General features: G+C 40.9%; 1 protein-coding gene across 9 annotated transcripts in view; it reads left to right on the top strand.

The window, feature by feature from the left end:
* pxylp1 (2-phosphoxylose phosphatase 1) overlaps nt 1-23,843 on the top strand; it is a 200,469-nt gene that overhangs the window by 167,727 nt on the left and 8,899 nt on the right. For all 9 annotated transcript variants that reach the window (XM_067995428.1, XM_067995425.1, XM_067995427.1 and 6 more), the window contains 2 exons: nt 3,491-3,617; nt 22,994-23,133. In XM_067995428.1, the coding sequence (XP_067851529.1) occupies nt 3,491-3,617; nt 22,994-23,133 (267 nt within the window). The remainder of the gene's footprint in view (nt 1-3,490; nt 3,618-22,993; nt 23,134-23,843) is intronic.

The following is a 23,843-nucleotide window of genomic DNA, read 5'->3' as shown; positions in this document are numbered from 1 at the left end:
GATTTAAATATGTATTCTCTCAGGCACTAGTGACAGTTACTTGCCTGTAGAGCTAACATGTTATATTGCTCTGTTCAAGCTATATTTAGCAGACCTTTCTGTGAGCTGTCCCCAATTCTTGTGCTGAATGATTGGCAGTGCTGGGGTGGAGATTCCGTTTCTTCATGCAGGCTGTCTGGAAATTTCTGAAATGCAAACTAGATGTCGGTTAACTTTGCAAGACACTAGTGCTAGTGCAGAGCATCATCAGTGGCGTATGAGGCCCAGTGTTATAGCCCTAACTCTGACGCACGCTTAATTTTATCAAGGCTCTGTGCTGGCAGTAGCCCTCACAACATTACCTTCTATAGTCTGTTTTTTAAAATAGCATTTTGTTTTCCCCCCCTTAATTCAGTTTGTTGAGGCATTAGTTTTTAAGTTGTTCAAAGAATTTCCATTAGCAGCAAGGAACACATCAGAACTCAAGCCATTATCCCGCCTCTTGCCACTCCCCTATTCTTTTCTCGGTTCAGCTTTGGCCTTTGGCTTGACAAAAGGTGACATCCTTAGGCACAGATTATTCTACATTCATATTCTTTTAAAGCAATTTCCTGTTAGAAGCTGTACAATCCTAGTGAATCAGAACAAAATAGTGGCTGGAGCAAAATTGCTCGCAAACGTGTTTGATGTCAGAGAACCTTTGTTGGCCTGCAGAGGTCTTGGCCATACTCATGTTTAAATGGAGACCACAAGTGAAACAATCATTCAGCAATTTAGGGCAAACAAACTGACAATACAACTAAATAGCAATTTGTGGAATGTGGTTGGACTTTTAAAATGTACTGCTGTCTCTCGATGTATGTGGGTTGATTATATTTAGTCTGCTAAGCATTTTAAACTCAATAATGAGAATATTGTATTTGAGTGGTATACTTGGATCAGGAATTATATACAACTGGAATTGGAACTGGTTTAGTATATTGCTGTGAACAGGGATGCGCGTGTCTGAAGTAGATTGTGTTGTACTAACACTAAAGAGCAGATTCGGGGGTACTGTTTATCAGGAGAACAGGTGAATAACCAGCACAGAGGGAACACAAAATTGGGACACTGCACCAAATTCCTACTCGGTTGTACTTAGTGACCTGAAGCGCTGGTGCCCATTTTGTGTCTTAGTCTCACTAAGATTAAAAAATATTTAAACAAACGCCTAGCACACTTCTGGAGTATTTAATAAAATAAAAGCAAAATACTGCGGATGTTGAAAATCTGAAATAAAAACAGAAAATACTGGAAATACTCAGCAGGTCAGGCAGCATCTGTGGAGAGAGAAACAGAGTTAATGTTTCAGGTTGATGACCTTTCATCAGAACTGGAAGAAGTAAAGATTTAACTGTTTTTAGACAAGTGCAGAACGAGGGAAAGGGTGGTAGGGAGGGGGGAGGGAAGGGGAGGGGAGGAAAGAACAAAAGGGAAGATCTGTGATAGGGTGGAGGGCAGGAGTGATTAAATGACAAAAGGGATGATGGTGCAAGGCACGGAGGGAGGTAATGGGACAAGTGAAGAAACAAAAATCGGTCGAGAGGAGCTGCAAATAGCAACAGCAAAACCATTACCAGCACCTGCTGTCCGAAAAAATGGGAACAGTGGTTATGATCTAAAGTTATTGAAATCAGTGTTGAGTTCGGAAGGTTGTAAAGTGCCTAATTGGAAGATGAGGTGCTGTTCCTTGAGCCTCCGTTGAGCTTCATTGGAACAGTGTAGGAGGCCGAGGACGAAGCGGTCAGAGTGGGAGTGGGACCGGGAATTAAAATGGCAAGCGACTGGCAGGTCAGGATCACACTTGCAGACTGAGTGGAGATGTTCAGCGAAGCGATCATCCAGTCTGTGTTTGGTCTCCCCAGTGTAGAGGAGACCGCATTGTGAGCAGCGAATACAGTATACTGAATTGAAAGAAGTACAAGTAAATCGCTGTTTCACCTGGAAGGAGTGTTTGGGGCCCTGGACGGTGGGAAGGGAGGATGTGAAAGGGCGGGTGTTGCATTTCCTGCACTTGCGTGGGAAGGTGCCCTGGGAAGGAGAGCGGGTGTTGGGGATGATGGAAGAGTGGACCAGGATGTTGTGGAGGGAACTCCATCCCTACATGTGTGTCCGCAATACCAACAGTCATACGTTCTTTTAAACATTCCAAAGAAGGTGCAATCAGTTTATTCTTCTACTCCACATGTTTCTATACATCAATGCTTGCTTCCCTTGGTGATAATGTAGGGTGTGTCTTGTCCACTTCTTAGCCTCGTGCTTCTTCTATGTGCTACCTCAGTGATAGGAGCAAATGTAGTGACACACCGCTGCTCCTCAGTGAGGTCCCCAAGACTCATCTGTGGTGAATGCCCTTTTTCTGCAGGGTCATGAGACGGCCCTGCCACTACTGCCAGCACTTCCATGTCTGCTGATTGGCTACTGCTATCCCCTACTTGCCTCTTGTGCAACCCTCTGAGAAGCCCAACTTGGAGGATTGGATGTGTCCTCTTCCTGCGTGGTGAAGTCTTTATCTGCCTCTCCTTCTGCCATTACCCAGCTGCTGGTTTGCCCTTGTGGGTGAACAGGGATCTATGTTGGGACAGACCCTCAGCCAGCACCAAAGAGCATAAAGCCTGCTTTCAGTGGGCTCCCAAGCCGATCTTCTAGCCTCTGTTGACCAGAAGTAAGAGACTCCTATAAACTGGAGTACAAGGTCTCAGTAGTGACAAACATACTGTTAGTGAGGAAAACTGCAATTGTGCAAAGACCCTCTATTTCTGGGAGCTCCCACGCCGGCTGCTTGGAGTTACTGTAAGGTACCCTGCATCTTCCCAAAACCTCCTGCATGCCTACACAAATGTTAGAGCAGCGCTGCTGTATGTTCTCTGACATTTCAGACAAGGAGCTCAAAAGATTCTCAGAGGACTCCATGAAGAATTTCTACTGCTAAATGAGTGTAGATCAGTATAGTTTGAGCAGAGAGGAAACCATGGAGTTAGTTGGTAATGGAATGAGGTGGGAACAGAGTGAGAACCGACTTTGAAATTGTGTGGCCACCATCCGTGGGAAGGGTGCCTGCACATCTTCCCTCCGCACCATCCCCACAACCCCACCTGGTGAAACCTTTGAAAAAATTTCCCCGTATCTTCAAGGGTCCTGGTTATTTCCACGCCGTGGACCTCCCCAGTGGGACCCATTTGCACCCTTCTGCAATCCTGTCTCACTGGGTGTACTGATCTCCTGATATATGCTGGACTGTGTGAGTTTTGTATTCAGAAGGCAAGCAATGACTGGTGAGGATGATGGTATGGAAGTAGAGTAGTAGATCTTGCTTGAATCCATCTATAATGATTTCTGTTTTAAAATCTCAAATATATTTACCCATGACATTGGTATATTGGTTGTATATTGTAAATAATTGTTTTCATTGCTTGATGCTGCCTGTTGGAAATTCTATGTATTAATGGCTGACTTATTCCTGTATCCTTAGGCCATGCACCACCAGACTATAAATTGCTATCGGTACATGTTATGATTCGCCATGGTGACAGATATCCCCTCTATGCCATTCCAAAAACAAAACCGCCAGCCATTGACTGTACACTGATTCCTGGCAGGTAAGTTCATTATCGAACATTTTCATTTAATCAAGACTTGTGATGGTGAAATGGTGATGGTAAATGTAGGAAATGTAATCAGACTAAAGTAGGGGTCTTCCCTCAAAGTAGAACACTTAAATCGTTATTTTGAAGTTTTTTAAAACGTAAAAGATTTAATATAAACAAACTCTGGTTAATGGGAACTCTCTAACAGAGCTTCATTTTGGAGGGTAAATGGAATGTTTACACCCTAGAAGAGACTCTCTGTAAATTTTACAATAGAATAGCAACCACTTGATTTATTACAAGTTGTCCTCCATCAAGGGTGCAGCCTGTGCTGTCAGATATTGAACATTTGTTCTGTGGATTTTGGGATTGCATGCAATAAGGTACTCAGGAAAAAATATAGAATATACTGCAGAATGGGTAAGTAATAGCATTGAGGTCCTGCATAGGGAATTTCTGGAATTAGAAGAAAGATTACGAGCAGGATCTCATGGGTAGTAATCTGGAGATTACAAGCCCCCTCCCCCCCCCACCATTGTCACATTCTAGTCAGTATAGAAATAAGGGGGTAAATGCATGGCTAGAAATATGGTATAGGAAGGAAGAGTTCTGATTCCTGGGGTATTGTGAGCAGTTCTGTGGCCTGTACAGGACAGATGGGCTTCACCTGGATAGTGTCGGGACCAATGTCCTCATAGAGAGTAACTAGCACTGTGAGGAAGGGGAACGAGAAAACAAAATGAGGGAACAGAAAAGAATGCGTAAAGGGCAGTGGGAGATGGAAAGGAAAAAGTTAAAAACAGGAAAGTAATAAACACAGATCAGAAGGAGGTACCTCAACTCCATTTACCCGTCACTTCTCCATATCCCTTGATACCCTTACCAAACAAAAATCTATTGATCTCAGCCTTGACCATCTCTGTGTGAAAAAGTGTGAGGATGGAGGAGGAAAGCTTGGGACAGGGGTGGCCCAAGGTTTCTTTGTGGGGCTTGGAGGAAATCATAAAAATTTTTTAAATATTTACCTTCCTGGGTCTCTTCTGTCCCTGCTTGCTGGCAGGTTTTACTGGCGGGTACGATACTGTGCATGACAGCTGTAATCGGCAGTTAAAATTGCGTTGGAGTCCTAATTGTGTCATAGGATCCTGAGCTTTAAATATTAATTAGGCCCACGGTGGGCACCTCTGACACTGCCAAAAATGCAGCAGTCAAAATGGTGTCAGGTGGGAGTGCATCGGGAATGCAGGGGGAAACACGTGGCCGCCATTTTAACCACCAGCCTGACTGATCCCGAGGGGTGGACAGGGTTAAAATCGGGCCTAGAGAGGTGGAAGGATAATGGTTCCATTCTCAATGTGCTTAATAGGTCAGTAAACAATGGAAATGAGATAGTGGGAGATTTGTAGAGAGTTTTGAGGGATATGTAAAAACAACAGAGCAATAATATTGGGTGATTTTAACCATCCCAAGATAGACTGGGGAATATGTTTAAAAATACTCTGAAGACTTTTTCCCAGGTCATGATATTTCTAGTTCAACAATGAAAGAAACATTGACTGATTTAGTTCTGGCAAAATAAGTGGGACAAATAACTAATGTGTGAGTAGGAGAACTGTTGAAAAATAGCAATCACAACCTAGTTAAATAGAAAGGATAATGAAAAATCGAAGAGGGAGCTGCCCTGGAAAAAGGCAAAGTTCAGTGAGATAAAAAGGATCTGGCCCAAATTAACTGGACAGAAAAATTGGCAAACATGATGATGGATCAGCAGTGGGGAATCTTCAAATATATTCAAAAAGTGGTGCATCAAAGGATGGAGTTCAGTGGATAAATAGATCAAAACTGACTGAAACTTAAAAAAATAAACTGACAGCTAGCAATAATAAAGAAAATCATGAGGAATATGGCAAGTGTAGAGATGAAAAAGGGAGATCAGAAAGGCTAAAAGATCGTCAGAAGAAAAGGCTAGAACATAATATACAAGGAAATAGCAAGGACTTTTATAAGCATAATAAAAACAAAAAACAAAAAACTAATTAAAGAAAGAGTAGGACCATTCAGGGATGATGGGGAATCTAGTTGTGCAGGATAAAGGCATGGAGGAGTTACTAAATAAATATTTTATGTCAATGTTTACAAATGATGGAAGTCAGAATGTACGTTCATTAGAGGTGGATATGGAACAATTGTTAAAAATAACTGTAAAAAAGGAATTGGTTTTGAAAGATTATCTAAACTCAAAGCAGATAAATCAACAGGTCCTGATGGCATGAAGAATGTCAGAGAGGAGATGCAGAGGCTTTGATCACATTTAATGAGTGCTGCTCGGGTTAGAGAAAGGTTGGAAGTGATGTATCCCAAGAGTCATTGTTGGGCCCACTTTTGTTCTTGACATATATAGACAATTTGGATTTGGGCATAGGGAGCACACTATTGATGACACAAAAGTAGAGAATTTAGCAAACAGCGGGGAGGACTGTAAAAGACTTCAGGAAGACATAGACAGGTTAACAGAAGGGGCAAACAGGTGCTAGGTGCAATTTAATGTGGAGAAGACATTTAGACTTAAATTTAAACATTGATTACGTAAATATTTAGTAGATAGAGTTAATAGACAAAATGAATAATTGAGGTTACACAGGTAGTTCAGTTATGTCACAGTAATTCAGTATTACTTATTTGCTGATTATAACTATAGTTGAGATCAGTGTCTGAGATTGGTATAAATTAATGAGATTCATTTAGGTTTACACTCCACAGATAGCTGACAAGTTAACAGCATTTGATAGCCAGTCTATCGAATGGATTAAAGCCTTCATGCTTGTAGTTAGCAATGTTTCCAGAACTTATACGACTTTGTCTTTATGAACTGACATGGATGAACTGATTGCCTTGCCTTCCTCTGGGAGGATAGCAGCAGCAATGCAGTAAGTGAGAGTGGTACCAAGAGAAGATTAGCCAGTAAAGGGTGAATGAAACCTTGGGACTTTACTGTGGGTAAATAGTGAAAGATTGTTTCCACTGGTGGTCCAATGGGCAACAACAGAACAGAGACTGACAATTATCACTGTAGAACCAAGTGGGAAGGGAGAATGAAGCTTTCTGAACTGAGGACAATTCTACCATGCGATGCTTCACCACAAGTGGCTGTTGAGGCAGAGACTAGAACATAAGCGCTCTGTGTACTAAGCACAAGCTGCTTGGAGCCTGAAATTTCTGTTCAAGAAGAGAAATCTTATGTTTTTTTAAAGCAAACTTTAACAGCTGGCAGATGACTACGTTTCAGAATCCCTATTGCTAACCCACTCAAAGGCATGCAACTAATGTGTAGGACGCATACAAGAGGGGAAAAATGCATTTATATAGCACCTTTCACTATCTTAGAATGCCCCGAAGCGCTTCACAGCCAATTAAGTATTTTTGAATTGTCATTGTTGTAATTATTTTTTATTCTTGGGTTATGGGCGTCGCTGGCAAAACTGGCATTTATTGCCCATCCCTCGTTGTCCTGAGAAGATTGGGCTGGGCATTCTCCTTGTACCACTGCAGCCTGTGTAAGGGAGGTGCTGTCACAGTGCTGCTTGTTATCCTTTTGAAGCGGTTTGATGCAACTGAGTAGATTGCTAGGCCCCTTCAGAGGGCAATTAAGATTCAACCATGTTGGTATGGGACTGGAGTCACACAGGCCAGACTGGGTAAGAACGGCAGGTTTCCTTCCCTAAAGGACAGTTTTGAACCAGTTGGGTTTTTACAACAATCCATCAGCTTCATGGTCACCAGCTTTATATTTCCAGATTTTTTAAAACTGCAATGAAATTCTCAAACTGCCATTGTGAGATTTCAACTATCATTCTCTGGATTACTAGTCCGTACCCTAATATATAAAACATGCTTACACTGGAGCAAGAGAGAAACTTGGCAGATGATTTAGGGAAATAAATAAAACAAATTTATCCTGGAGCAAGAGAAAAACTTGGCAAGTGATACTAAATCCACCTACCTACCAGATAGTGTTAGAAATGTTTTGAAATTTGTACTCCGCGGGCACAGCTTTATCAAAATAATTCTGTCAAAGCATAATGATGTCTCCACATCCTCAATGTATGAATGGGCTTTTGCCAACATTCTAAGTGGTGGCTATACAACGTTGTGCTATTAATTGTACAGATTTAACAGGGTATCAGGATACCAGGTCACCAAATGTACTGAGACCCACAAAATAAAAAGGTGAGGAGGAGGGAGAAGGAACACTTGTGGGTTGAAACCATGCTGTGGAATATTAATAACAAATTCATCAACGTGTGCATACGATGTTCCTTAATCCATTTTGTTAAAGAAGACTTTAACCCATTTAAAATAAACTGTTGCAATTGCACTTGCTTGCTCTGATATTGTGGTCTTGGCCAGCATCCTTCAACGGTCTTGCCTTGATTTTAGAAACAGCCTCATACACAGTCTCCCCATCCCGAGACATTAATTAAGATGCTTTGGATAAAATAATTCTGTCTGCGTCGCATGACTTCTTGTTTTATACACTGCTCCAACTGTGTACAGGACAGAAGGTTGGGGCAGAAGGCTGTTAGTGCCCATTTTTTGCCACTATAACTGTACTTAAATACCCTGCAGCATAAGCTAGAACAGGGAGGCATTACCAACAGGAATCAGTGATTGTGTAGTTTAGAACCACTTCCAGTGGCTCTTAACGTCTTGTTTACAATAGCACAAGGATGCGAGATTTTACCCCGATCCCTTTTAGCAGCTATGCATGATTAAAACTCTGTAGTTCAACAGGAGCACCAGGTAAACAAGGCTGAATGCGGGGTTTCAGCTTGGAAACTAGTTCTGAGACCTGTTGACATAAAATGGTGGACAGACTCTCATTCCTGCTGCTCCGACCCAATTGGTTTCTCCCTCACATACCTCCACACTAAAATGTAATTAAAGTGACATCTTTTTAAATAAAACATACATGTGCACTGCATATACAGACAATATATTCATGTGGACGCCCATTTACTTTTAAACTTGCTTTTATTTTTACTTTAGGATATTGGTAAAGGTAGGAGAAACTGCAGGAAGGGAGACCCAGCAGGAATTCTGCTATTTGTCAGTGAAATAAAAGCAGGGAAGGTGCTCTGACACCACAGCAGCAGCTTTAAATGCTGAGCTCCGATTACTACACCAGGGCTCCGTGTAAGTGTGATACTGGTGCCATTAAAATGAAAGGGAAATCCCATGCATGGATTAAATATGCAGTTAAGTAGAATTTGCTGTTCTCCAGTGCATCAGATTTTATATGACATCTGTGGACTTGAAGGCTTTATTTTCATGATGATGCCTCATTCCAACACTCAAGCCCTTAGTTCTTCACTGATGTACTTACATTAGTGCATGAGGACAAAACACAGTCTAAACAATCTCACTCTGTCCACAATCTCTCTCTCTTCACATTCTCTTTCTTTCTGACCACACTGTTTTTCCCTTTGTGCTCTCTTCATGTTTCTTTCTGCACACTTCTTTTTGCATGCTCTCTCCGCACTTTTCTCCTTTCTTTCTCCGTCGCACTTTCTTTTTGCTCCACAATTAGTTTTCCTTTTCACACTGTCTCTTTCCACTCTCGATTTCTCTCCACATTCTTGTACACTTGTCTTCGTTCCTGTCTGCTCTCTTCAAAATTCCTGCTCACCATATAGCATGTGAATTACACACTAAACAGCATTCTGCGATTTTGTTTTCGGTGACTCATAATTCCCATTTTGTGTACATGTGTAGAGTGGGTTTTCTCTATAAGGCTTTCTTTGGAAGTCATACAAAGGCCTGTTTTGGTGAGGGGATGTTATAAAAAGTTCTCTATGCACGATGGGACCCTGAACAATGTGTGTTCTGTCCAAGTCCACAGACTGCTGTGCTGAGAGGGCAACAGCACTTTTACACTGACGGCTCTGTTGGGACATACAATTTGAATTTACATGAGTCTAGGAGACCTCAGCTTTTAATCCTGCCTTCAGAGCAGAGACACAAAATGCAGACCTGGATCCAAGGCTGGATGGCCGGTTTGCTACACTTTCAAGGGCTTTAATCACCTCTAGTTAGCAACATTTGATAAGATAAATTTGATGTATTCTATTTCCTTGCACATTTAGTTTAGTTTTCTACGGCTCCAAGCAGTAGGAAACATTGATGAAATATTTCTAAAAAATGTATCTTCATTGTTGAACTGATCATTGTACTGCATTTAAGGAATCTTTAAAGATGTCAGCATGATACAGTTTCGGTGTGGAAGAGCTGCAGACAGTAAAAACAGGGAAATTCACTGTGATGATAAAATTACCAGTTTTTGAAGCAGTTTGGGCTTTGGTATTACTTTTTTTTGTTTGTTCATGGGATGTGGGCGACGCTGGCAAGGCCAGCATTTATTGCCCATCCCTAAACTTCATGTTTAAATAGCATAGTGCATATATATATATATCTTTGATAAAGATCTCTAATTAATCATACTGAAAATGTACTCTCAATTTAAATTCAGATTTTGAATTGATGCTTCCAATGTAAAATCCATTTTCAGGACTTTGTGCATCTTTAACTAGCCACTTTGCATGCTGGGGGATTACATTTTTCCTGAACAAACAAACTAGTTTCAATTGGGTATTGTGGGATAGCAGGATGAGACTCCCATGTCCTGATTTGTGCTCCCTTAATTAGGAATCATCTTGAATAGCAACTCCCTTGTGGACATTACTGATGTTGATAGGGCATTTAGTTTTATAGAAAATGGCAGCATGTTTGCTGGAACTGTTTTTCTCTCCTTTCCAATCATCTCTCCTCTGTCCTTTCACAAAAACATTGACTACTCGCTGGGGTATAATTCCACAGGGGAGGTTCACCTTGGTACCTTGCATAAGTGCCCATTATTCACATGTGGGTCTTGAGACTGGCCATCAGCAAGCTATCCAACAATGCAGGACATCACAGGCAAACCTGTCCTTACCAAATATCTGCACACGAGCAGAGGTTGCTGTATAGTCATCAGGGATGAGACACTGAGGCTAATTGTAACGTTCCTATCACTGTCCCACCTACGATCAGCCCAACTCAGCACATGCTGGGGATTACACCTGGGGCTTTTCCTAGTCTGAATGAGTCAGAAATTGAGACTGTTTGATAGTCAGAGGCAAAGTTCTGTGGCACACATTGCAAGGTTCTGTAACATCCGCTTGACTTTGTTGAATTGCGATTGAAAGCTGTGAGTAATCACTGTTTTTAAAGTAATTAAACAGAATGGGAATCATGGCTTACATTGCAATGGCAGTAAGAGGAAGATTTAGAATTAGTTTGATAGAATATATTGTTTGGTATTCCTTCAATTGTTGCATTATCATTGTAGCTGTTATATTTGCCAAGTATTAGTCTGGGTCAGAAAGCCTCAGCAAAGTCAATATGACTGAACATTCAGACAATGGGAAGTACCTGGATCCTTCCAAGTATGCTTAAGTGTTCTTATGAGATACTGAAAGCCTTTCAGAATAGTTAATGTTTCATTGGCACAGAGAGTTATCTGAAAATGGGACCAAATTGCACAGCCATGCCAAGAAAGCATTGGGTTACATTTCTAATTGGTGTGGCCAGAATATGAGGAAACAATTGCTCAAAAATCCCTTTGGGAGAATTGGATGTTACTGTTTTTTCCTGACTGGAGTGCCTTGTGCTGATAGTTTCTGACATATGCGGTGTGTTTTTCATTCCTTAGTGAATAGTTTGTTTGTCTTATTTTAGTGAGGCCTGAGAGAATTCCCCCATTAAGCTGTCTTTCTCCATTTATCTATATGTGAGTTTGTCTGATTTTTTAAAATATCTCATTTATCATGTGAAGGATTGGTTTAAAAATGGTGCAGATTTTTCTCTTTGTTGTGCCCAATTCCCAGGAGCAGCGAAGTGGAAATGTGGGTGGAGACCCATTACGCCAAGTCTCCGTGACCTCATCATGATACCCTGGAATTCTAGGGTTTCCCAAAATCAACATAACTGGAGGAGTGCCTCAAAAAGCTGGCGGTGGGACTTATGATTGAACCCTCTGCAGACAGGAGAGTCTGCCAGGTTCCCTGGAACGCCCCAAAAGTAATTCAAGTATTTTCCTTCCCCAGAAAGATGTTTGGGCCTTTCTGCCTTCTGGCTGCCACTCTCCAGCTATGAACCTGTTTCTGTCCTTGATCCCAGCGAAGTCTCTGCCAAAGGATAGGTCTCGTCAGCAGGGTACCCAGGCCAGGCAGATGATCCAGGCCAGGAAATTTGAGTGCATTGGTCTTGCAGTAGGTGCAATACACCTCCATATGATGCAAATGTTGGAGGCCCACCAGGGGCCCCAAATGAAAAACAGGACCTGATAAGGCTGCTGTTTATTTTTGACAGTGACTTCCAATCTTTTTTTTGGTTTTCTCTTTTTTTTCCTTCCTAAATTGAAGGCAGCGACTGCTGCTGGGTGAAGTTCCATGGAGACTAGTAGCCGTCCCCATACATCACTACGGCAGTCATTCTTCATGTATGCCCCTAGGAGTAAGTGCCAGTACACTATTTGATTATTATGGGACATTGCCTGAATCCAATCCTGTCCTCACTCGATATATATACACACACACACACACACACACACACACACACACACTCACTTTAGGAACACAGGAACAGCAGTACGCCATTTAACCCCTCGAGACTGTTCTGCATTCAGTGAGATCATGGCTGATCTGTGACCTAACTCCATATACCCGCCTTAGCCCCATATCCCTTAATACCTTTGGTTAACAACAATCTATCAATCTCAGATTTAAAATTAACAATTGAGCTAGCATCAACTGCTGTTTGCAGAAGAGAGTTCCAAACTTCTACCTTCCTTCGTATTTAGAAGTGTTCCTAACTTCACTCCTGAAAGACCTGGCTCTAATTTTTAGGCTATGTCCCCTAGTCCTAGACTCCCCAACCAGCAGAAATAGTTTCTCTTTATCTAACCTATCAGTTCCCCTGAATATCTTGAAAACATGGATCAAATCACCCCTTAATCTTTTAAATTCCGGGGAATACAACCCTAGTTTGTGTAATCTCTCCTTGTAATTTAACCCTTGGAGTTCAGGTATCATTCTACACACCATTCCAGCAGGTGACTATTCCAGTTCTCTTCCGATACACTTTCTGTGGGAGGATTAAGGGAGGATTGCAAGGGATCCTATTGTCTGATTTTTTTTTGTTGCTTTTAGCTTCTTTCTCCTCCCTTTTCTGAAATCAACAACTTCTTATCTTAAATGTTGTGTGGTTGGACCTGCATCCCACCTCTGTTTAGTTTTATTGATACATTATAACATTAGCGGCTAATATGTTTGTGCTATTTATATCAGTCCAAATAGATTACATGATGATTTGGCTCTAGCTGTAATGGGAATTGCAGAGCTAGTGATTTAATTTATCAGAATTACAGTTGGTGACACATGCACAGGACCTGGCAGTGTAACCCTAAGATCCCTGTCAAATTATTTTTTCTCTCCAGTTCCCTCCTCCTCTCCGAAAATGTTGACTTGCTTGCTGGTGTGCAGCTCTACTGTGAGTGATCGCTCCCTGGTACCATACCATGTGGTCTTTATTCATGTCTGAGTCTTGATTGTGAATGCCAATAGGCATTTTGATTGTGGAGGACATCATAACTGAGCCTTAACCCTGGAGCACTGGAACACTGCCCCAGCTGAGAGCAGAAATGGCACCTTTACCTGTGAGCTATTGTGGGAGTCTCATCTCTATGAAATTCAAAAACATGCCTTTGAGGTATGAATGTCCTCGAGAACCATCTGATTAAAGAGTTAAGACTGCAGCTACAAACAAAAATAGTTGGAACATAAATGCTATCACTAGCCCTTTCAATTGGGTTGATAAGGTCAGCTGAATAATATCCTCCAAAATGTGTGCTATATTCAGAAGCTCTTGTGTTTTCTTCTTTTCCTGGAGTTTTCAGTTATCGGTCTGCTATGATGAACTAATAGCAGTGGATTGCCCTCTGGTGGTTCTTTGTAGTAGAATTTCTAAGAGCAGTCTGTTTTATTAGAGACTGCTCCTGGAATTTCAGCAGGGGTTCTTCTGATCTCCTGCTGTAACTTTAGACAAAACACCAGAGAAATGGCATAAATGGCTGTTTATGCTGTTTCATCAGGATTTCTGTTGCAGTTGCGGTAGGAGATTGGAGAACTCCCATGGAAATTCTACTCTTGCATATACATTTTACATCAACAAAGAATAATCGCTGCAAATTTCCTCGTGGGTTCTTCCGATCTGCCGCTGTAACTTCAGCTGAATCCATGAAGAACCGACTTAAGCGATGTGCATCAGTGGTCTGTCTCTCTCACTGTGTGTATCACTGGTTTTCTCTCTCTCTCTCCGTATAAATTTGCCTGTGCTATCATTTCACAAAATGTAAATATTTACATATTGAAACACTAGAGTAGTTTAGTGGCATATTAACTGTTACATGTGTATAGGGTCATATTTTGACACTTTTCCTTTTTGTTCCTCTTCAGTGCTCAGATTAAAATAGTCAATTTGTGTCACTGTGTGTCAAAGCATAAAACATCAGAAAATGTTAAATAAAAACAAACAAAAAACATTGGAAATGTACAGCAGATCCATCTTAAGAGGAAAATTGGTTAAAATTTAAGGTGGGACCCTTCTTCAGAACTTATCTTTGGTATTAGAATGGTCGAGCTCCTTGTTGGCTCAGCTCCTTAATGGTTAGTAGCTGAGCCATTCTGACCAGGATGGCCCAAGGTTTGATACTTGATTTGTGCTGGGTTAACTGATATGGGGGGAGTGTATTGTATCGACGTTTGATAAGGACAGAATTTGGCTGCGATGTCATGAGACTATGGTGGAATAGCCCTTTAGGGAAAACCTGATTTCCTGTGATTTTTGAACCTGGACAAATAGTCAAGCAATGAAAGTCCCCACCCATGGTAGTTTCGTTAATCAAAAGTAATTATTTAATGAAGTTATAATTCGTACGAGCATTCATGAAGCAAAATCAAACCATGCATATAACTTCCTTTACCTGTTATACACTTAATAATTCACAACATTATTATTTAATGACTCAACAATTCATACACACATCAGGCAAATCACGTAATATATACAACCTTTAAACCAAGTATTCTGCATAATCAAGGCAGCTCAGAAGTGATCAGCTTCTTGTGTCTCGAGGTCCTTTTCTTCTTGCGTGATTTTCGACTGCAGTGTGGTAGAGAGAGAGACTATTTTCACCACGAGGTCTTTTTTTATGGTTTTGAACCAATGAGATGTAGGATTGGGGGAATGTCATCTTTTTGTCCATTGTAAACAATTTTACAACACCAAGTTATAGTCCAGCAATTTTATTTTAAATTCACAAGCTTTCGGAGATTTTCTCCTTCCTCAGGCAAATGTTTCAAGAGCTCCTTGAAGCCTACGCATTTATACATATAGAACAATACATGGTGTTTACAGACTGCCCCTGCAACTGCCCGTTGCCAAGGCAATCACCGTGTTCAGACAGAGAGGTGTCACCTGCAGAACCCCCGAATACACATTCAACAAAAAAACAAACAGGGAAAAAAAACAGAGAAAAAAAACACAGAGAGAGGCAGAAACATCCGGAAGGCAGAGAGAGCCAGCAAATGACCCATTATATTAAAAACAGATAACATTTGTTCGCTGGTGGGGTAACGTGTAGCGTGACATGAACCCAAGATCCCGGTTGAGGCCGTCCTCATGGGTGCGGAACTTGGCTATCAATTTCTGCTCGACGATTTTGCGTTGTCGTGTGTCTCGAAGGCCGCCTTGGAGTACGCTTACCCGAAGGTCGGTGGATGAATGTCCATGACTGCTGAAGTGTTCCCCGACTGGGAGGGAACCCTCCTGTTTGGCGATTGTTGCGCGGTGTCCGTTCATCCGTTGTCGCAGCGTCTGCATGGTCTCGCCAATGTACCATGCTCTGGGGCATCCTTTCCTGCAACGTATGAGGTAGACAACGTTGGCCGAGTCACAGGAGTATGAACCATGCACCTGGTGGGTGGTGTCCTCTCGTGTGATGGTGGTATCTGTGTCGATGATCTGGCATGTCTTGCAGAGGTTACCGTGGCAGGGTTGTGTGGCGTCGTGGACGCTGTTCTCTTGAAAGCTAGGTAGTTTGCTGCGAACGATGGTCTGTTTGAGGTTGGGTGGCTGTTTAAAGGCGAGTAGTGGAGGTGTGGGGATGGCCATAGCGAGGTGTTTGTCCTCATTGATGACATGTTGAAGGCTGCGGAGAACATGGCGTAGTTTCTCCGCTCCGGGGAGCGGAGAAACTACGCCATGTTCTCCGCAGCCTTCAACATGTCATCAATGAGGACAAACACCTCGCTATGGCCATCCCCACACCTCCACATCTCTTTTTGTCCAATTACCTCCCACTTGCTAGGCCTCAATCATTAACATACCTCAATGATTGACAGTTTGGGCTTTGATCATTAGTATACCTCAATGATTGACTTAACTGTCAATCAAAGCTTGGTGCAATGATCTCACGTGACTGGAATGTGGAGGCCCTTCTTATCGCTGTGCCTCAGACAGTTTGGTCTCCGATTCTTATGTGTTACTGGTTTCAAATCTTTAATGACCTTGCACATCCTGTTTCATGTGGCCCCTTTCATTTCCTCTTATACCATTTGTTATTATGGTATATCATATGCTGGATGCAACACTACTTGATGTTTTACAAATCCCAGTTCTTTGAACAGATTACTAGAGAGATATTAGAGGCCTCGTGCCTTTTCACACCATGTTACTTCCTATCATTGCTTTCCCGATATATAGCTTGTTGTAAACAACCTTTGATCTATGCCCTTGTAGCAACATGTTTCCTTCTCTTACATTACCCTCTGCTATGATGAAAAGCTTGTGTTTCCAATAGCCTATATGTTTTAAAACCCTTAAGCTCAATATTATCCATCTAACTTCTTTATTTAATAATCTATCCGCACAGTACAATGTCTTCGGTCCTGAAACTCATACTCTCCAATGCCATCAGCATCATTGAGAGAAAAACAGGATTTGCCAGTACAGAATTTAAACCAATTCTGTCGACATTACTGTGTTTGCAGTTTTTCAAATGTCTTTGTTTAAAAGGGGCACAATTGACCATTTCCTTCAAATGTCTTTTGTTCAAGGGGTTTTTAAACCCCTCTGACACTCAATTTCAAGGATTGCACATGAATACTGGCTACTTGGATAAATTATTGGCGGGTTAATGGTGCCTGTGGCATTGAACTGAACCCCAGCATAGAGTCAAACAGAAAATGATGAGACTATCCAACAAGCTGACACCCTAACCCTAACCCTACTAGTACGGTGTTCTGACAAAGGATCCACATAAACACCACCAATACACCTGCCCTTGACAGCAACAGACCCTCCGCTCCCGGCCCCACCCCTGTTCCTGTGAATCCCTAACACCTTCTGTCTCTGAGAAAATGGGAAAGATAGGGCCTGAAATTACTCATGTTATTGGGAAAGGGGGAAGAGTGTAGGCCACAAATTTTCCTATCTGCATGGCAGACGTGATACTTCTTCACAACAAAATGGAGCCGAGAGTCTGTTGTTGTTAACCTTAGCAACATACATGCCAACCTGCAAACCTCAGAAAAGCTGATGAACAATTTTTAAAAAGTTGACACAGCCCCTAAAAAACTGACGACTCAAAAAGCAACATACAACTGAAAATCAGCCCCTAATAAAAGCCTATAACTAAGACCACTGCTTCGAGGCAAATGATTAAATTAAATTCCATTTTATTATGTTGGATCTCAGGATTTTTATTAATGTGGGATCACATTCCATAATTCAATTTGTTTTTCTGTGAAAACTGGAAATCAGTGGCCTCATGTATGATATTCGAAAAGAAGTAGTTGCAATGCGAGTGCTGTACGACAAATGAACTATTCTTGACTTAAGCTGCTGCACATACATTTAACATTAGCATTTCTTACTTTCCAAAGAGCACCTTTGCTTGTGATATTTAGATATTTCTCCCATGACTCTTTCAGCACTTTCAGTTTGTCAAGGCTGTCCTTAGCTAGCTTGATTAGTTAGTTGAATTGTAGTTCTGTCAGTTCAATTACAGCTTAATCAAGCATTTCCTTTAACAAACTGACTTAGCAGAACTGTGTATTCTGGATACTAGTGCTGAGAAATTGGAGGCTTGACCAATTTCATTCCTACTTCATTTAGTCCACCATCCCTCACATTAAGCCATTCTAATGATCCAAAATTGGAAATAAAAATAAGGACTGGTTAATGATAATCGTTCCTTTTCTCGAAAGTGGTTTGTGTAAAGCAATTTTTCACTCCATTCCTTGATGAATTCATTTTCCATTTTGAACAATATTTCTATATGCGGGTATCCTCCACCACAGGGGTAGAGGAGCTTTAGCTATTTTTCTAAATTCAGTTTCATTTCAGAAGCGTGCTCTCAATTTTATCACAGTATATTTTTCAAATTAGGAGATAACATTTCAGTACTATTTAATTGAATCTTATGTGCAAAATGGAGCAGCTACATTACTGCAGTGCAGCAAAGCCCTACTATGTAGTGTAGCGGGATCTTTAATCTGCATCTCGTCCTTATTATACATGTTTAGGGCATTCTTGAAACAAAGATTAGGTGCATTTAGGTTAAGTAAAAGTTCCTTAAGGCTATTTTGTGCTTGTAATGTGTTTATGCTACTTGAAACATAACATAACTTAACATTGAATAAGAGGGTATTCCAGCTATAGAAAAACATCTGATTTGTGAAACATTTTCCAAAGTCATAAATTGGAAGTTTATTATGCTGTGAAGCAACTGGTGTAAATTGGCATACAAAATTAAATCAGATGAATCAATCTCACATAGCATTGTACATAGAAAGTCAAAACCAGAAATAGAAAAGTGTAGTGTTCAGGTGAAACGGGGTTAAGGGGCAGGAGATAATTGGACATGGCTGTGCAGATATAATTCAGTTGCCATTTTGAAGTCATACATTCTGCCCTTATCTTTATTTATCTATTATAAATTCCTATGTCTACATCTATTATGGAAACTACCTATGTAAACTTGTCACACTGATCAGTAGTGGCACTACACCTTCATTAGGAGGAGGGTGTAATTATACATAAGCAATTTCCATTATAAATGAGGTAGGAATTTATAATAGAAAAAGTTGAGAGGTAGGTAGTATGTGCAGATGTAAGATTTTTAAATATTGTAGATGAAGATAGGTATTTATAATATATTAGAAAACAAATGAAAACACCTAAAATTACCATTAGACCAAGAAAAGTGCTACTTTTGGCCGTTAATGCTTGGAAGGTATGGGATGGTCATTGGCCTTCACTTTTTTTTGCTGTAAAATCTCTAGGAGTTTAAATGAACTATTTGGGTTTTTTTGGGGCGTAATAACATCTTTCCTCCACCCAAATTGTATACTTGAGCAACAACTACATCACTACAATGCAATTTAGAATAGCACCTAGTTGGTCAGTGATCAGGAACTTTACAGTTTCAAAAATGAGTAGAAAATGCCAAATCTGCAGGTACTTGCAAAAATTGTAACTAGAAAAAACATGCAATTGCACCAGCTTTTGATAATAACAACAACAACTTACATTTAAATAGCGCCTTTAACATAGTAAAATGTCACAGGGGTGTGATCAGACAAAAATTGACACCAAGCCAAAAAAGGAGATATTAGAACGTATGCCTAAAAGCTCGGTAAAAGAGTTAGGTTTGAAGGAGCATCTTAAGGAAGGAGAGAAATGGGAAGAGGCGGGGAGGGTTAGGCAGGGAATTCCAGAGCTTAGGGCCTAGACAGCTGAACGCACGGCTTCCAATGGTAGGGTACAGGAAGTGGGGGATGCACAAGAGGCCAGAGTTGGAGGAACGCAGAGTTCATGGAGGGTTGTAGGGTTGGAGGAGGTTACAGAGATAAATAGGGAGGGGCAAGGCCATGGAGGGATTTGAACATGAGGATGAGAATTTTAAAATTGAAGCTTTGGTGGACCAGGAGCTAATTTAGGTCAACGAACACAGGGGTGATGGGTGAACAAGACTTGGTGTGAGTTAGGATAAGAGCAGCAGAGTTTTGGATGAGCTCAAGGGTGAAAGATGGGAGGCCGGCCAGGAGAGCGTTGGAATAGTCAAGTCCAAAGGTAACAAAAGCCTGGATGATGATATCAGCAGCCCTTACTGTGCAGCTTTTTACACTCCATGAACACTTTTTTTGTTAAAGTTCGCTAAGTATCTGTCACAATTTGGGATCTTTTTAACCATTTTCATTAAAAAAGATTTGGAAGAAGAATTAATTTAAATGTTGTATTGTAAAGCCTAGTGTATCCCTGCAAATAAAAGAAAAAGGAGGCCTGAGTTGGTATTTAAGATGTTAATGAGTTAGCTTTCACGTTATTTCCTCATTGGCTGAAAATAATAAGCAATTCAGTAGCTTTTCTCAGTGATCGATAAATGTGTCACACTCAGTGTGTTGGAAGGTTTTTCATCTCCTTCTAGGTGTGAACGGCCAGAAATAAAGATAGACACTGACACAGACTGCCTGGCTTTTGGAAACAGGAGAGAGGAGTTAGAAAAATGTTATGATTCTGTTGCTAATGCAAATTCTTGTTATATCATCAACTAAAAAATACTGCACTGCATAATGGCAGTGATTTTTATCCATTTAATTTGCAAAAACATTTAATATGCCTAATATTGTCTAAATGTAGATGGACTAAGTAGACTGCAGCTGAATGTTCTACCCACATACATCTTGGCTCCGTTATGTAAGCTGCTCACTTTCACCCACACAAAGCAATATGTGAAATAACTTCAATGTTTCCATTGAAATTACTGCTTAGAGGTCTTGATAATGGGTAAGGATTATAATTAATGGAATGTCAAGAGCTGAAAATGGAAACCATAGGCAGAAAGCCAGGTGAATCTAAGTCTGGGACGGATTATTGCCAAGAACCACCAATAAACTCCACATGCATAACTGTCCTTTCTCCCTTAAAAATGTGACCTAATTTGGGAATCATTGAAACATTTAAAAACAAAACCTTAAGACATGGCCTATTAAGAACCTGATTTGATGGTGCTTTCTGTATTATTATATCAAACTACACTGCTAAGATTTTGTATTGAAATGCAATAGTGCTAGTAGAGGATTCTGTAATTAATTAGAGTTTTGCCGTAACTACCTTGTTGGTTTCAGTGTTGTCAGTCAGTCCATTAAGTGGTCTGAGCATCTTAATTTTCTGGGAGTTGACTCACACCACCCTATGTGTACTTGTACGATAGCGTAACCCTAGCGATGTAACAATAACATCTCCTTGCGATCCGACTAGATGCTCATGTCTTTTGCACATGTATTTCTTTAATGTCTCTGAAGGTGGACCAAGAAAACATTTGAGGCTTGATATAAATTGATAAACTGCTTTATTTCCCATCGGGTGGACGTACAAAACAACAATTATGATTGGATTCACTTATTTCCATCAATACAACTTGTCTTTGCATAACAACAGAAAAACAATGAGCATGCTACACTAACCCACTTCAGTGAATTATATTACTTGACTTAAGGCTGATTTTTTCATGAACAATTTGACAACTAAAAATATGCAATTTACGAAAAATGTATCACAATTTCAGCAAGAGTAACACAGCATGTGCCAGGGGTCCTTACTAAATGTAAATGGGCTAAGTAGACTGCAGCTCATACATCTTGGCTCCATTACATAGGCTGCTTATAGGACAGTGGAAGACATGATAGACTCAGCACCTATGTGTTAGCTTGACTGAGTTCGTAGCACTCTTGCATCTGAGTCAGAAGGTTGTAGATTCAAGCCCCACCCCGAGACTTCAGCATTTAATCTAGGTTGACATTCCATTGGACCACTGAAATGGTGCTGCGTTGTTAGAAATGTGAAATGTCATCCTTGGGATAAGACGCTAAACTGAGATCCCATCTGGTGGTTGAGGTAGATGTGAAATGCCATGTTGCACTAACTGAAAAGAATTACCACCACAAAATAAAAACAAACTAAGTGATCATTCATCTCATTTAGATGCAGGGAGGATGTTCCCGATGGCTGGGGAGTCCAGAACCAGGGGTCACAGTCTCAGGATACGGAGTATGCCATTTAGAACCGAGGAGAAATTTCACTCAGTGGGTGGTGAACCTGTGGAGTTCTCTACCACAGTAGGCAGTGGAGGCCAAGTCATTAGATGTATTCGAGAAGGAGATAGATATATTTCTTAATGCTAAAGGGATCAAGGGATATGGGGAAAAAGTGGGAACAGGGTACTGAGTTTGACGATCAGCCATGATCATTTTGAATGGCAGAGCAGGCCCGAAGGGCCGAATGGACCTACTCTTGCTCCTATTTTCTATGTTTCTATGTTTCATTTGTTGTTTGTGGGATCTTAGTTTATATAAATTGGTTGCTGCATTTACCCACCCACAGTGACTGCACATCAAAAAAGAATTCTTTGGATGTGGAGTGTTTTGGGATATCTTGAGATATATAATAAAGTGCCATATAAATGCAAGTTCTTTGTTTTAGTAATCTATTTGGTTTAGGGGTGTAGAGCAGCACTGCAAATAAAGACAAATTTAAACCCCCTTTTAAACTTTTTCTCTTGTCAATTTTCTCCCTCCCCTCCCCTTCTGAAGATGTTGATTTTGCTGGAGTATGGTTCTGCAGGCACTAATCACCTTCTAACACTTTTCCCAAGTGGCCATTCTTTATCTGTGAGCCAAGAGAATTAACGTGGTCTGACAATTCAACCATGGGGGCATCACAACAGAACCCAAACCTGTCACCTTCTGACTTCCGCAGATCGGTACTTCGAGTAGCCTGAGCATCCCTGGCTAGGGATGGGGAAACCAAGCAGGGTTACTACTCCTGATTGCTGCCAGTGACTCCTGTTAAAAAGTGTATGTGCATATTTTGTGCAAACAGGATTTGTCACGGCTCCCTCTATGGACAAATAGTTTGCTGGCACTCATGAATGACATTTTGTGCAAGATAGTCGAGGGCTGTTGGCATCCATTCAGTTTATACCCAGAAAGAATCAGTGTCTCCTAGAGAGAGGAGAGGAAATTGATTTTTTTTAAACGGAGAAAGTCTCAGCTTGCAGTATACAGACAGCATGAGAGTTAGCTACTGCAGAATAAGCGTGGTGCAGATGATGTAGGGAGGGAAGGCTGTATTTTTCAAAGTAAGTACCTGTGAATTAAAGTGTTAATGAGTATTAAATGTTTCCATTTATGTCCAGGAGTATTAAATTTTATTTTTTTCTCCGTTGCAAGGGAGCCTTCTCACCGGCTGCTGGAAAACTTTATCAAACACAGGAACAACGCTGCTAAAGCTCAACTGGACGGCCCCTTGAACAACATTGCACTCCTCCCCAGCCACGCAGTGTGTGAGATGGGGGAACTGACCCAAACAGGTGAATTTCTAGGCAAATTGGGAAGGTGTTTAGGTGAATGTGAATTTTCTGACTCTGCAAGCTGCATATCTTGCCTTGGTGTGGAGTGTGCATGCATTGCTGTAGTGGTATGGAGGACATAAGTGCAATTGCAGTATGAAGAGTATATCTATGGAGAGAGTTTGATGCCACCATGGTACAGAAGTGTGAGTATGAGAACTACCATCATTGGGTATATTAAGGTTTTTTTGTCAATATCATTTTTGAAATACCAATGTTTGTTCCTGCTCCATCATGACATTAAATTCTTTTTATATACGTACTATAGCAGTACATGTACATTGTTAAATTGACGTTAGAGTAAATTGGCCTTTGAGTGATTAATATGGAAAGAGAGCAGTTAAGTAAAATTGTTAACTTCTTCCTCACTTCAGCCATCTAGTAACAACATTTTTTCTATATCAATTTGTGATTTTGTTTTGCCCTGTTGTTGAAATTCAGCATAATCGTGCACATAACCACCTTCAACACATGTATGTTTGTGTATTTCCATTCTTTTCATCTGTGAGAAATGCCATGGGATTTAAATTAGTTAAATTAGAAAACTCAACATACTCTAAAAGGAGGATGGAGCAGATGAATGCAGGAGGGAGGGCTTTAGATTCCTGGGGCATTGGGACCAGATCTGGGGGAGGTGGGACCTGTACAGGCTGGACGGGTTCCACCTCAAT

This window comes from Heptranchias perlo, chromosome 13, assembly GCF_035084215.1.
Source record: "Heptranchias perlo isolate sHepPer1 chromosome 13, sHepPer1.hap1, whole genome shotgun sequence".
Lineage (NCBI taxonomy): Eukaryota > Metazoa > Chordata > Chondrichthyes > Hexanchiformes > Hexanchidae > Heptranchias > Heptranchias perlo.
The sequence above is the reverse complement of the archived record's forward strand: the minus strand, read 5'-3'. Positions and strand labels throughout refer to the sequence as shown.